The sequence below is a fragment of the Palaemon carinicauda genome, unplaced genomic scaffold (genome assembly GCF_036898095.1).
Source record: "Palaemon carinicauda isolate YSFRI2023 unplaced genomic scaffold, ASM3689809v2 scaffold28, whole genome shotgun sequence".
NCBI lineage: Eukaryota > Metazoa > Arthropoda > Malacostraca > Decapoda > Palaemonidae > Palaemon > Palaemon carinicauda.
Genome location: NW_027170457.1, coordinates 423,703 through 439,526, shown reverse-complemented (window position 1 = coordinate 439,526; position 15,824 = coordinate 423,703). Strand labels below are relative to the sequence as shown.

Here is a 15,824-nt window from a genome sequence, read left to right as displayed (position 1 = left end):
CTATTACTTCTCAAGCAACAGGTATCAGGCAGAGCCTCAATTTTACTCGAGAATCTTGAAATTTCAAAGCAGACCTATACTGATGCTAAGAAATTGCTTAAAGAAGCACTGGCTTCTCGTTCGCTGCAGAAATTCAATGTAATTAAGCAATTAAGTGAAATGAAGCTTGAGTATGGCACTGATCCTTTTTCCTATATTGGAAAAATTACTAATGTAACTGAAACTTTTTCTTCATTGGAAATCAAAGTAGAAGATATTTTGCAGTATTTCATTTGGCAAGGCATGAATGACTCCTTTAAAGCTCAGCTAATAAATGTGACTAATCATGTACGTCCATCACTTGAAGAGATAAAGGAAAATTTCTTTGAAGCATCTGAACGTTATATGGACGTAACAAGGAAGTTTAATGAAAGGAGGAGGAAAGGAGGAAAATCTTCTACATCACTTGCAGTTAATGTTAAATATGAGGATAATGAAACTAACAGAATTAGTACTGCTGACGCCGCTTCTCCGAGGAAATGGTGCACTCTTTGCCAGGAAAACCATGCAACACATAAGTGTATAAAATATATAAGAACCTGAGCATAAGCTGAGACGCTTAGAAGAACTTAATGGTTGCAAGAAATGTGCTAACATAGGACATACCACTGACAAATGCAAGTTTAAATTCTTTAAGAAATGCTATTTTTTTAAGGGTTGGCATTTTTCATTTTTGTGTGATCATCAAGGTGAAAAATCTCATGATGAAAAACTACAAATGAACGTGAGAGGTAGCAAGGAAGTAAAAGCAGGTAATTCAAAACACAGGGAAACTTCAAGTGATGTAATGATTATAACTAAGGCTTTGCATACCACTGATGGCGCCTCTGTTTTGCCAACTTTTACCTGTGAAATGTTGAATGGAGCCCTTGTTAGAGGTTTGAAGGACTGTGGCTGTCAGACCAGTTTTGTAACTGAAAATCTTGCAAGTGATAATAGGTTGAAAGTGTTAGAAGATAATGTCTCTTTAACAGTCAATGGTTTTAATTCAAGTAAGAAGTATAAATCCAAGATAGTTGAATTAAAGTGCAACTTTAATGATAAGGCATTTGTAATACATGCATTGTGTGTACCAAGCATAGATATAAATTTGTCATTGCCAGGAATTTCAGAAGTGGCCAGGGCCTTTGCCAAACAAGGCTTCAAATTAGCTGATAAATATTTGACTGATGGTAGTGATAAAATAAAGGATATTGACTTGATACTCGGTACAAATGATGCCCATTGTTTATTAGAGTTTTCAGTAAAATTTGGCAATGATCACCCATCTGTTTATTTGGGATCAGCTGCAGGAGTGATGTTAATGGGTAATGTCAAGATTATGCAACAGAATCTACCTTATCTTTCAAAGGATTTTTCTTGTTCTTGGTGTTCGGAGCGCACTCGCTCGGTTGCCGATTATGAGGAAACATGTGAGTTAAATGGAAACAAATCCCCTGTATTTGATGGCATAGATGAATGCTGCAAGTATATTGGATTTGGAAGTTCTATGGGTGAGCCAAGTGGCTTAAGTTTGGAATGCGAGGTGGAGTTTCAAGCTAACTTCGCTATTTTAAATGAAAAAGGTATGATTGAAGAATCAGAGCTGAGACGTGCAACTGAGGAGATGCTGCGGTCTGTGTATGAGAAATCTATTTATGAACCAGACCCTGAAGATTCAAACTTTATGTCAGATTGTAATGCAAATTTGATTAAGTTTACCCTTGATAACGCAAGAAGAAACGAAGAAGGAAGGCTAGAGATGCCTCTTCTATGGAATGAAAAGAGCTGTCATTTGCTTGGACGGAATTTCAACCTTGCAAAGGCTGTATTGAGATCCAACACGAGAAAATTACAAAGCAACAAGGCAAATTTGGAACTTATGAATGAAAATTTTAAAGAACAAGCAAAACTTGGAATAATTGAAAGAGTACCAAATCTAGAAAGGTACATGGATGAGCATCCTGAGTGCAGTTTTTTAGCACACATGGGAGTTTTTAGACTAGATCGGGAAACAACAAAATGCAGAGTTGTTTTCCTGTCCAATGTTTGTGAACCTAGCAGGTCCAGTGTGATGACGGTCAATCATAATCAGGCTATGTATGCTGGCCCATCACTCAATCAAAAGATAAAGTCTGCAATGCTTCATTTGAGATTTGGATCTAAATTACTCATCTTCGATATTAAGAAAGCATTCAATCAAATTGCACTCAGTGAGCTTGATCAGCAGAAGTTACTCTTTTTGTGGTATAAGAATGTTAAGAAAGGGGATTTCTCTATAATTGCCTACAAAAAGGTTCGTCTTCCTTTTGGACTTCGATGCAGTCCTACAATTTTGATGTTGGCTCTTTTCAAAATTTTAGTACTGGATAGCAAGAATGATAATCCTAGACTAAGAAATGCAAAATGGATAATGTATCAGCTCTTCTATATGGATAATGGTGGATTTACTTGTGAATCATCTGAAACCTTGAATTGGATATATGAGATTTTACAGGGTATTTTTGGTCCTTACAAATTTGAACTACAGCAGATGTTTTCTAATGATTCTACACTACAAGATAAAATTGATGGAGAAAATATGCAATCGGATGTAGGATGCAAGAAATCTGAGATGGAGGTGAAATTACTTGGGATGATCTGGAATCGAGGGAGTGATACAATTTCAACCAGGAAATTGGGCCTTGATGAAAAGGCTAATACAAAGAGGGAAATTTTGCGATCCATTGCATCTAATTATGATGTTTTCAACATAAATGGTCCTCTTCTTAACAGAGCTAGACTTTTTATGCAGGACTTGCAATGTGAGAGAACGCTTGGATGGGATGCACAACTTAGAGACTTTCAACAAAAGGAATGGAAAAATATTGCAAACCAAGTAAATTCTGCTCTTGTTTTTGAGCTTCAGAGATGTGTTGGTGAAAGGACAGATGAATATAAACTTGAGGCTTATGTTGATGCTAGCAAAAGAGTTTATGGAGTTGTTGTATATTTATGCAATATAAGAAGTGGTGAAAGAAGCTTTGTATTAGCGAAAAACAGAAACATTGGATCCAAATTGCATGAAAAGTCCATTCCTTCACTCGAATTACAGGCTATATGTTTGGGTACTGAGGTTTTGTTGGATACCTATAATGAACTGAGTGGCACACAGTGCCTGGTGCCCATCAAAATAGTTGACTTGGGGCTATTCTCAGATAGTTTTGTTGCCCTGTCGTGGCTTAAGTCATTTTCTCATAGGTTTGATAAAATGCAGAAAAGGTCAGTGTTCGTAATGAACAAACTGAATCATATAATAAAGTTATGTGAGGGGAGAAGTGTTGGATTCTCCTTCGTGAGTGGAATGGACAACCCAGCCGACAAAATTACACGATGTCTGTCATTCAAAAGCTTAATGAAGTCTAATTACCATAAGGGTCCCAATATACGTGATCTCGATCAAGCTAGTAGAAGTGACATTTTAGGTTTCAAGGTACCAATGGTCGAGAATTTAGAAACCATTGAGGCACATAGTGCATCAACCAGTATAAAAGAAAGCCAAACTGTAAAACTAGAGCACTTAATACCTCTAGATAGATATTCAAATATGAATAAGTTGATATCTATACATGCGAAAGTTCTGGAATGCTGGGATCGATGGAAAGGGTTTATAAACAAGTCACATGGCTTTGATAAGAAGGACCTCCGCTCTAAGGCTTTGACTCAAATCATCTCTAGGGAACAACAAATAAATTTTCCAGATGTTATTGACTATTTAAGTAGTAACTCTAAAACCAAGATGGCTATGCCTAATTTGATATCACAGTTGAATTTGTATCCAGACACTCATAATTTAATAAGAGTGAATTGTAAATTTAATGAGAAGCGCAGTGTAACCAACCAAACTTATCCTATTCTTTTATCAAGAGAGAGTACTCTAACAAAACTTATTATATTGGATGAACATTTGCTTTTGAAACATGCTGGTTGCTATGCCCTTTTGACAGAATTACGTAGGAAATTCTGGATACCAAAATTCTTCTCAACAGTTAAAAGGATTCTGAAGGAATGTGTTGTATGCCGGAGATATAACCAAAGACCTGTCAAACTTATAGGGAACTTATAGGGAATTTAGATTGAGTCCATCTGATAAACCTTTTGGTAATGTATACCTTGATTATTGTGGTCCATTTTATGTGAGACAAGGGAAAGATAAAGTCAAGGTTTGGATCCTTATTTCATGCATGTTCACACGAGCAGTTAATCTTAAGATCTGTATGGATATGACAGTTGAAGAGTTTTTGCGTGCTTTGTCACTGCATTCTTTCGACTATGGAGTCCCTCAGTTTATAGTAAGTGATTTGGGTACGCAAATAGTAGCAGGAGCCAATATTATTCAGGATTTCCTGAAGGATGCCGAGAGTGTTCAGTATTTAACTGATAATAATGTTGAGAAAGTCCATTTTCAACAGTACTATAAGGGCTGCAGTCAGCTTGGAGGATTGGTTGAGAGCGTAGTCAAAATGACCAAGCATATGATACGGAAGTCAATCAGAAATAATGTCATTGAATTTAGGGATTTTGAATATCTTGTTTGTCATGCTGTACATTTGATCAATAGAAGGCCGATTGCATTTAAAGAAGCATTAAGAGATTGTTCTAATGATGTACCAACCCCTATAACGCCAGGAACTTATTCATGGATATTCATTGGTCTCTTTGAATATTATTCCTGCATTACAAGCTGACCCTGATTCTGATGAGGATTTTCAGGTCGACTTTGATGTTGTTCATAAAATTAAAACAACTTATGAGAAGCTGAAACAAATTAGAACTAACTTGCTGGAAATCTATCATCGGGAATTCATGAACAATTTAATTAAACAAGCTACTGATAAGAAGGATAGATATACTCCTGTAAACCATAAACAAATGAGTATCGGCGATATTGTGCTGATTAAGGAGGATGGATATAAACCTGTTAATTATCCTATGGGAATTGTCAAAGAAGTTTTCAAGAATATCAACGGAGAGGTAACTGCTGCGAAAGTTCTGAAGGGTAAAACCAATGAAATAACTAAAAGGCATGTTACTTCTTTAATACCACTCTTGAGGAAGGAGTCTGATGAGGATGCTGTAGGATCAGATGATGATGATGAGGATGCTGTAGCATCGAAAGAAGAGATTCCTTCCATGGACGTTTCTAGAAAACGTCCACAGAGAAAAGCTGCTGAGATATCACGGCAAAAATTCAAAACCATTCTAAACGATGATATTTCAGACTAATATTTTTTTTCTTTATTTGATCAAATTTACATAATTCTTATGTAAAATTTGATTTCTTCCCCGGGAGTGTTGAAAAATAACAGTTATTTCTTGTTTTCTGTTTCTTTTTATAATATGGTAATTTGGTAAGTTTGTAAAGGATTGTTTTTATTTTAACTTTCATTTTTAGTATTTAAATATTTTTGGTTTACATAAAATGATGACAATTCCTTAATAACCTGTTAAAACTTAAGATGGTTGGGGTCGTTGAAGAGACTTGCTGCTCGTTATACATTTCTTACAGAAAGGAGAAGTGGACGGCTTTCCATGAAAATATAGTTAGTTCTTAGCCATCTTCACCAGTGACAACATTGGATTTGCTGGCCTCTTTATCGTCATGGTGAAAAAATAAGTGATTTGTACCATGGATCCGCATCTTACGTTGCCTTCTCCTTGGAAGCCTCATCAAGAGCCAACACAGAAATTGTGATTTGTTTCATTTACGAACAGCATACACGGACAGTATGGGTTGTGAGGTACGTCATCATTTTAAAGGTCATTTAAATTTTGTGATTTATAATCCATAGTTCATTTGATAATGAAAGTCCCTTGCTTTGCTTTTTAGCCCCCACAAATAAATATACCCTTGGTTAATATTCATATCATTTACAATTTTTATGGAATTGCCATATTATAATTTCCCAGTCATAATTGAGAGATTCATTTATCTTCAGTTACTTTGAGCTGGTTAGATAAATTAAATTTTGTATCATATTTTGGTATTCTCTCATTTTTGCCACTTTTACGTTAATTAGTAGTTTATTTACATTAGTTATTTTTACTACTTAGGTGGTTATTCGTTCGGCCTTACTGTCAAATTGGCTCGTTGTATACTAGTGATATACTTAATACGCAAAGTGGACCATTGCCTTTAGGTAATTATTATTTGATAATGTTAAGTGAAATCCATTATTGATACACTATATATATTGGAATGGCATTCCTATGTTTGAATACTTTATTAGTGATTTCGATAATTTTGAGTCACCACTTGAAGCGTAACTGATATTTTGTATTTTATACTTATCTAGGGGTTCTTGAAAATGGTCATTGGAAGTGGGAGATGCTTGACCATCGCTTTGACCTCCATTTAAGGCGATCATCTTCGACAGCAGCAACAACAGCATTGGTTTTAATTTGAGCAGCAATACATGAAACCATTTTTATTATATATTCAATTGCTTCGTTGTTTAATTAAAGTTTTCAAAGTTCACAATTTTATGAAGGTTTCATTAAAATAAGATAATTATGCTTTGTATTAATTTTCCAATTACGTTGTAAAGTTTTTTCAAGATGGCGCCCAACGTGGGGCTTAAGTAAGGTGCTGTTTTTGCTGTCTGGTTAGCTTCCGGGTTGGGGTTTTGTTTGTTTGCGGGTCCATGGTCTAAGTTTTACATTTTATTGAAATGAGTGTAGAATTAAAGACTCGTAAATATATTCGTGGCCAAGTAACACGGTTGTTTAATGAACATGATAAATTCACGAGTATGAATAAAACTGAGTTGAAGGCTGTTCAAATTAAATTGGTATCGTACAGTGATCAGTTGAACAGTCTTAATACTGTAATCCATAAGTCTTTGTATGGAGATGGGACAAATGAAGAGGAGTTCTTATTAGAATTGCAGTCTTGTGATTGTTACTCAGATAAATTAAATACCTGTTTTGCTGTTTTACAATTGATGGATTCTAAGCCTGAGGTCAAGGATTCTGAGACCGCAAGAAGTCTCTTAAAGAGTCCTGTAGTTCCACTTCCGGTTTACGGTAGCACCGAAAGTGAAAATGTTGAAAAATTTCTTGTTGAGTTTGAATCGGCTATTGCCACATATTCGTACACTGAGAGAGATAAACTATTACTTCTCAAGCAACAGGTATCGGGCAGAGCCTCAATTTTACTCGAGAATCTTGAAATTTCAAAGCAGACCTATACTGATGCTAAGAAATTGCTTAAAGAAGCACTGGCTTCTCGTTCGCTGCAGAAATTCAATGTAATTAAGCAATTAAGTGAAATGAAGCTTGAGTATGGCACTGATCCTTTTTCCTATATTGGAAAAATTACTAATGAAACTGAAACTTTTTCTTCATTGGAAATCAAAGTAGAAGATATTTTGCAGTATTTCATTTGGCAAGGCATGAATGACTCCTTTAAAGCTCAGCTAATAAATGTGACTAATCATGTACGTCCATCACTTGAAGAGATAAAGGAAAATTTCTTTGAAGCATCTGAACGTTATATGGACGTAACAAGGAAGTTTAATGAAAGGAGGAGGAAAGGAGGAAAATCTTCTACATCACTTGCAGTTAATGTTAAATATGAGGATAATGAAACTAACAGAATTAGTACTGCTGACGCCGCTTCTCCGAGGAAATGGTGCACTCTTTGCCAGGAAAACCATGCAACACATAAGTGTATAAAATATATAAGAACCTGAGCATAAGCTGAGACGCTTAGAAGAACTTAATGGTTGCAAGAAATTTGCTAACATAGGACATACCACTGACAAATGCAAGTTTAAATTCTTTAAAAAATGCTATTTTTTTAAGGGTTGGCATTTTTCATTTTTGTGTGATCATCAAGGTGAAAAATCTCATGATGAAAAACTACAAATGAACGTGAGAGGTAGCAAGGAAGTAAAAGCAGGTAATTCAAAACACAGGGAAACTTCAAGTGATGTAATGATTATAACTAAGGCTTTGCATACCACTGATGGCGCCTCTGTTTTGCCAACTTTTACCTGTGAAATGTTGAATGGAGCCCTTGTTAGAGGTTTGAAGGACTGTGGCTGTCAGACCAGTTTTGTAACTGAAAAACTTGCAAGTGATAATAGGTTGAAAGTGTTAGAAGATAATGTCTCTTTAACAGTCAATGGTTTTAATTCAAGTAAGAAGTATAAATCCAAGATAGTTGAATTAAAGTGCAACTTTAATGATAAGGCATTTGTAATACATGCATTGTGTGTACCAAGCATAGATATAAATTTGTCATTGCCAGGAATTTCAGAAGTGGCCAGGGCCTTTGCCAAACAAGGCTTCAAATTAGCTGATAAATATTTGACTGATGGTAGTGATAAAATAAAGGATATTGACTTGATACTCGGTACAAATGATGCCCATTGTTTATTAGAGTTTTCAGTAAAATTTGGCAATGATCACCCATCTGTTTATTTGGGATCAGCTGCAGGAGTGATGTTAATGGGTAATGTCAAGATTATGCAACAGAATCTACCTTATCTTTCAAAGGATTTTTCTTGTTCTTGGTGTTCGGAGCGCACTCGCTCGGTTGCCGATTATGAGGAAACATGTGAGTTAAATGGAAACAAATCCCCTGTATTTGATGGCATAGATGAATGCTGCAAGTATATTGGATTTGGAAGTTCTATGGGTGAGCCAAGTGGCTTAAGTTTGGAATGCGAGGTGGAGTTTCAAGCTAACTTCGCTATTTTAAATGATAAAGGTATGATTGAAGAATCAGAGCTGAGACGTGCAACTGAGGAGATGCTGCGGTCTGTGTATGAGAAATCTATTTATGAACCAGACCCTGAAGATTCAAACTTGATGTCAGATTGTAATGCAAATTTGATTAAGTTTACCCTTGATAACGCAAGAAGAAACGAGGAAGGAAGGCTAGAGATGCCTCTTCTATGGAATGAAAAGAGCTGTCATTTGCTTGGACGGAATTTCAACCTTGCAAAGGCTGTATTGAGATCCAACACGAGAAAATTACAAAGGAACAAGGCAAATTTGGAACTTATGAATGAAAATTTTAAAGAACAAGCAAAACTTGGAATAATTGAAAGAGTACCAAATCTAGAAAGGTACATGGATGAGCATCCTGAGTGCAGTTTTTTAGCACACATGGGAGTTTTTAGACTAGATCGGGAAACAACAAAATGCAGAGTTGTTTTCCTGTCCAATGTTTGTGAACCTAGCAGGTCCAGTGTGATGACGGTCAATCATAATCAGGCTATGTATGCTGGCCCATCACTCAATCAAAAGATAAAGTCTGCAATGCTTCATTTGAGATTTGGATCTAAATTACTCATCTTCGATATTAAGAAAGCATTCAATCAAATTGCACTCAGTGAGCTTGATCAGCAGAAGTTACTCTTTTTGTGGTATAAGAATGTTAAGAAAGGGGATTTCTCTATAATTGCCTACAAAAATGTTCGTCTTCCTTTTGGACTTCGATGCAGTCCTACAATTTTGATGTTGGCTCTTTTCAAAATTTTAGTACTGGATAGCAAGAATGATAATCCTAGACTAAGAAATGCAAAATGGATAATGTATCAGCTCTTCTATATGGATAATGGTGGATTTACTTGTGAATCATCTGAAACCTTGAATTGGATATATGAGATTTTACAGGGTATTTTTGGTCCTTACAAATTTGAACTACAGCAGATGTTTTCTAATGATTCTACACTACAAGATAAAATTGATGGAGAAAATATGCAATCGGATGTAGGATGCAAGAAATCTGAGATGGAGGTGAAATTACTTGGGATGATCTAGAATCGAGGGAGTGATACAATTTCAACCAGGAAATTGGGCCTTGATGAAAAGGCTAATACAAAGAGGGAAATTTTGCGATCCATTGCATCTAATTATGATGTTTTCAACATAAATGGTCCTCTTCTTAACAGAGCTAGACTTTTTATGCAGGACTTGCAATGTGAGAGAACGCTTGGATGGGATGCACAACTTAGAGACTTTCAACAAAAGGAATGGAAAAATATTGCAAACCAAGTAAATTCTGCTCCTGTTTTTGAGCTTCAGAGATGTGTTGGTGAAAGGACAGATGAATATAAACTTGAGGCTTATGTTGATGCTAGCAAAAGAGTTTATGGAGTTGTTGTATATTTATGCAATATAAGAAGTGGTGAAAGAAGCTTTGTATTAGCGAAAAACAGAAACATTGGATCCAAATTGCATGAAAAGTCCATTCCTTCACTCGAATTACAGGCTATATGTTTGGGTACTGAGGTTTTGTTGGATACCTATAATGAACTGAGTGGCACACAGTGCCTGGTGCCCATCAAAATAGTTGACTTGGGGCTATTCTCAGATAGTTTTGTTGCCCTGTCGTGGCTTAAGTCATTTTCTCATAGGTTTGATAAAATGCAGAAAAGGTCAGTGTTCGTAATGAACAAACTGAATCATATAATAAAGTTATGTGAGGGGAGAAGTGTTGGATTCTCCTTCGTGAGTGGAATGGACAACCCAGCCGACAAAATTACACGATGTCTGTCATTCAAAAGCTTAATGAAGTCTAATTACCATAAGGGTCCCAATATACGTGATCTCGATCAAGCTAGTAGAAGTGACATTTTAGGTTTCAAGGTACCAATGGTCGAGAATTTAGAAACCATTGAGGCACATAGTGCATCAACCAGTATAAAAGAAAGCCAAACTGTAAAACTAGAGCACTTAATACCTCTAGATAGATATTCAAATATGAATAAGTTGATATCTATACATGCGAAAGTTCTGGAATGCTGGGATCGATGGAAAGGGTTTATAAACAAGTCACATGGCTTTGATAAGAAGGACCTCCGCTCTAAGGCTTTGACTCAAATCATCTCTAGGGATCAACAAATAAATTTTCCAGATGTTTTTGACTATTTAAGTAGTAACTCTAAAACCAAGATGGCTATGCCTAATTTGATATCACAGTTGAATTTGTATCCAGACACTCATAATTTAATAAGAGTGAATTGTAAATTTAATGAGAAGCGCAGTGTAACCAACCAAACTTATCCTATTCTTTTATCAAGAGAGAGTACTCTAACAAAACTTATTATATTGGATGAACATTTGCTTTTGAAACATGCTGGTTGCTATGCCCTTTTGACAGAATTACGTAGGAAATTCTGGATACCAAAATTCTTCTCAACAGTTAAAAGGATTCTGAAGGAATGTGTTGTATGCCGGAGATATAACCAAAGACCTGTCAAACTTATAGGGAACTTATAGGGAATTTAGATTGAGTCCATCTGATAAACCTTTTGGTAATGTATACCTTGATTATTGTGGTCCATTTTATGTGAGACAAGGGAAAGATAAAGTCAAGGTTTGGATCCTTATTTCATGCATGTTCACACGAGCAGTTAATCTTAAGATCTGTATGGATATGACAGTTGAAGAGTTTTTGCGTGCTTTGTCACTGCATTCTTTCGACTATGGAGTCCCTCAGTTTATAGTAAGTGATTTGGGTACGCAAATAGTAGCAGGAGCCAATATTATTCAGGATTTCCTGAAGGATGCCGAGAGTGTTCAGTATTTAACTGATAATAATGTTGAGAAAGTCCATTTTCAACAGTACTATAAGGGCTGCAGTCAGCTTGGAGGATTGGTTGAGAGCGTAGTCAAAATGACCAAGCATATGATACGGAAGTCAATCAGAAATAATGTCATTGAATTTAGGGATTTTGAATATCTTGTTTGTCATGCTGTACATTTGATCAATAGAAGGCCGATTGCATTTAAAGAAGCATTAAGAGATTGTTCTAATGATGTACCAACCCCTATAACGCCAGGAACTTATTCATGGATATTCATTGGTCTCTTTGAATATTATTCCTGCATTACAAGCTGACCCTGATTCTGATGAGGATTTTCAGGTCGACTTTGATGTTGTTCATAAAATTAAAACAACTTATGAGAAGCTGAAACAAATTAGAACTAACTTGCTGGAAATCTATCATCGGGAATTCATGAACAATTTAATTAAACAAGCTACTGATAAGAAGGATAGATATACTCCTGTAAACCATAAACAAATGAGTATCGGCGATATTGTGCTGATTAAGGAGGATGGATATAAACCTGTTAATTATCCTATGGGAATTGTCAAAGAAGTTTTCAAGAATATCAACGGAGAGGTAACTGCTGCGAAAGTTCTGAAGGGTAAAACCAATGAAATAACTAAAAGGCATGTTACTTCTTTAATACCACTCTTGAGGAAGGAGTCTGATGAGGATGCTGTAGGATCAGATGATGATGATGAGGATGCTGTAGCATCGAAAGAAGAGATTCCTTCCATGGACGTTTCTAGAAAACGTCCACAGAGAAAAGCTGCTGAGATATCACGGCAAAAATTCAAAACCATTCTAAACGATGATATTTCAGACTAATATTTTTTTTCTTTATTTGATCAAATTTACATAATTCTTATGTAAAATTTGATTTCTTCCCCGGGAGTGTTGAAAAATAACAGTTATTTCTTGTTTTCTGTTTCTTTTTATAATATGGTAATTTGGTAAGTTTGTAAAGGATTGTTTTTATTTTAACTTTCATTTTTAGTATTTAAATATTTTTGGTTTACATAAAATGATGACAATTCCTTAATAACCTGTTAAAACTTAAGATGGTTGGGGTCGTTGAAGAGACTTGCTGCTCGTTATACATTTCTTACAGAAAGGAGAAGTGGACGGCTTTCCATGAAAATATAGTTAGTTCTTAGCCATCTTCACCAGTGACAACATTGGATTTGCTGGCCTCTTTATCGTCATGGTGAAAAAATAAGTGATTTGTACCATGGATCCGCATCTTACGTTGCCTTCTCCTTGGAAGCCTCATCAAGAGCCAACACAGAAATTGTGATTTGTTTCATTTACGAACAGCATACACGGACAGTATGGGTTGTGAGGTACGTCATCATTTTAAAGGTCATTTAAATTTTGTGATTTATAATCCATAGTTCATTTGATAATGAAAGTCCCTTGCTTTGCTTTTTAGCCCCCACAAATAAATATACCCTTGGTTAATATTCATATCATTTACAATTTTTATGGAATTGCCATATTATAATTTCCCAGTCATAATTGAGAGATTCATTTATCTTCAGTTACTTTGAGCTGGTTAGATAAATTAAATTTTGTATCATATTTTGGTATTCTCTCATTTTTGCCACTTTTACGTTAATTAGTAGTTTATTTACATTAGTTATTTTTACTACTTAGGTGGTTATTCGTTCGGCCTTACTGTCAAATTGGCTCGTTGTATACTAGTGATATACTTAATACGCAAAGTGGACCATTGCCTTTAGGGAATTATTATTTGATAATGTTAAGTGAAATCCATTATTGATACACTATATATATTGGAATGGCATTCCTATGTTTGAATACTTTATTAGTGATTTCGATAATTTTGAGTCACCACTTGAAGCGTAACTGATATTTTGTATTTTATACTTATCTAGGGGTTCTTGAAAATGGTCATTGGAAGTGGGAGATGCTTGACCATCGCTTTGACCTCCATTTAAGGCGATCATCTTCGACAGCAGCAACAACAGCATTGGTTTTAATTTGAGCAGCAATACATGAAACCATTTTTATTATATATTCAATTGCTTCGTTGTTTAATTAAAGTTTTCAAAGTTCACAATTTTATGAAGGTTTCATTAAAATAAGATAATTATGCTTTGTATTAATTTTCCAATTACGTTGTAAAGTTTTTTCAAGATGGCGCCCAACGTGGGGCTTAAGTAAGGTGCTGTTTTTGCTGTCTGGTTAGCTTCCGGGTTGGGGTTTTGTTTGTTTGCGGGTCCATGGTCTAAGTTTTACATTTTATTGAAATGAGTGTAGAATTAAAGACTCGTAAATATATTCGTGGCCAAGTAACACGGTTGTTTAATGAACATGATAAATTCACGAGTATGAATAAAACTGAGTTGAAGGCTGTTCAAATTAAATTGGTATCGTACAGTGATCAGTTGAACAGTCTTAATACTGTAATCCATAAGTCTTTGTATGGAGATGGGACAAATGAAGAGGAGTTCTTATTAGAATTGCAGTCTTGTGATTGTTACTCAGATAAATTAAATACCTGTTTTGCTGTTTTACAATTGATGGATTCTAAGCCTGAGGTCAAGGATTCTGAGACCGCAAGAAGTCTCTTAAAGAGTCCTGTAGTTCCACTTCCGGTTTACGGTAGCACCGAAAGTGAAAATGTTGAAAAATTTCTTGTTGAGTTTGAATCGGCTATTGCCACATATTTGTACACTGAGAGAGATAAACTATTACTTCTCAAGCAACAGGTATCAGGCAGAGCCTCAATTTTACTCGAGAATCTTGAAATTTCAAAGCAGACCTATACTGATGCTAAGAAATTGCTTAAAGAAGCACTGGCTTCTCGTTCGCTGCAGAAATTCAATGTAATTAAGCAATTAAGTGAAATGAAGCTTGAGTATGGCACTGATCCTTTTTCCTATATTGGAAAAATTACTAATGTAACTGAAACTTTTTCTTCATTGGAAATCAAAGTAGAAGATATTTTGCAGTATTTCATTTGGCAAGGCATGAATGACTCCTTTAAAGCTCAGCTAATAAATGTGACTAATCATGTACGTCCATCACTTGAAGAGATAAAGGAAAATTTCTTTGAAGCATCTGAACGTTATATGGACGTAACAAGGAAGTTTAATGAAAGGAGGAGGAAAGGAGGAAAATCTTCTACATCACTTGCAGTTAATGTTAAATATGAGGATAATGAAACTAACAGAATTAGTACTGCTGACGCCGCTTCTCCGAGGAAATGGTGCACTCTTTGCCAGGAAAACCATGCAACACATAAGTGTATAAAATATATAAGAACCTGAGCATAAGCTGAGACGCTTAGAAGAACTTAATGGTTGCAAGAAATGTGCTAACATAGGACATACCACTGACAAATGCAAGTTTAAATTCTTTAAGAAATGCTATTTTTTTAAGGGTGGCATTTTATATGGACTACCAAAGATACATAAGGAAGAAGTTCCAATCAGACCTATTATGGCAGCCTATAACAACCCGTCTTATAAAATATCAAAACACCTTGTCTCTTTACTCAGTGATTTCTCGTGTAACTAGTTCTCACTAAAAAATGGCTGTGAGTTTCAGCAACAAATAATTTTACAAGATGGTGATCTACATATGACAAGTTTTGATGTAGAATCTCTTTTTACAAATGTGCCACTAAATGAAACAATTAATATTATTTTAGAAAACATTTTTTATGACGATCAAGTTATTTTTCATGGTTTTAACAGACATTATTTTAAGAATTTTCTTGAGCTTGCTGTGCAAGACTCCATGTTTGTTTTTAATGGCCAACTCTATTCGCAGGTCGATGGAGTTGCCATGGGTTCCCCGTTAGGACCCTTGTTTGCAAATATGTTTATGTCATCTTTTGAAGAAAATTTTTTAAATAGTTGTCCAGACACTTTTAAGCCAGTGTATTATAGAAGGTATGTTGATGACACTTTTGTGTTATTTAAACAACCTTGGCATAGTGAAATGTTTTTAAACCATATAAATATTCAACACCAAAATATGAAGTTCACTATAGAAAAAGAGAACAACAACTCTCTACCTTTTTTAGACATTAACGTAAGCAGAGACAATGGTGAATTTATAACATCTGTGTATCGGAAAAAGACATACACTGGCCTTGCCAACAATTTTTATAGTTCCTGTTTTTTAAATTTTAAACTAAATGCTATATACACACTTGTTTATAGGGCG

The 15,824-nt window shown here is 35.3% G+C and overlaps 4 protein-coding genes across 7 annotated transcripts; all 4 read left to right on the top strand.

Annotated features, from left to right (window-relative positions):
* Window positions 1-757: 757 nt before the first annotated feature.
* Window positions 758-4,123, top strand: LOC137636369 (uncharacterized). The gene has a single exon (XM_068368778.1). It carries the CDS (start codon window positions 758-760, stop codon window positions 4,121-4,123), a length of 3,366 nt encoding a protein of 1,121 aa, XP_068224879.1.
* Window positions 4,124-4,863: 740 nt separating this feature from the next.
* Window positions 4,864-13,727, top strand: LOC137636370 (uncharacterized). Of its 4 annotated transcripts, none has more exons than XM_068368780.1 (3): window positions 4,864-5,798; window positions 12,736-12,967; window positions 13,523-13,727. In XM_068368780.1, exon 1 carries the CDS (start codon window positions 4,864-4,866, stop codon window positions 5,281-5,283), a length of 420 nt encoding a protein of 139 aa, XP_068224881.1. In that variant the 3' UTR covers window positions 5,284-5,798; window positions 12,736-12,967; window positions 13,523-13,727. The 4 variants fall into 4 exon arrangements, with proteins under 4 accessions (XP_068224881.1, XP_068224883.1, XP_068224880.1 ...); XM_068368782.1 differs by lacking the exon at window positions 13,523-13,727 and adding an exon at window positions 13,281-13,368; XM_068368779.1 differs by lacking the exons at window positions 12,736-12,967; window positions 13,523-13,727 and adding exons at window positions 6,112-6,197; window positions 6,354-6,558.
* LOC137636368 (uncharacterized) lies at window positions 9,976-11,292 on the top strand. The gene has a single exon (XM_068368777.1). The coding sequence runs from the start codon at window positions 9,976-9,978 to the stop codon at window positions 11,290-11,292; it is 1,317 nt and encodes a 438-aa protein (XP_068224878.1).
* On the top strand, window positions 12,033-12,729 carry LOC137636371 (uncharacterized). Its single transcript, XM_068368783.1, has one exon. The coding sequence runs from the start codon at window positions 12,033-12,035 to the stop codon at window positions 12,450-12,452; it is 420 nt and encodes a 139-aa protein (XP_068224884.1). The 3' UTR covers window positions 12,453-12,729.
* Window positions 13,728-15,824: the final 2,097 nt, after the last annotated feature.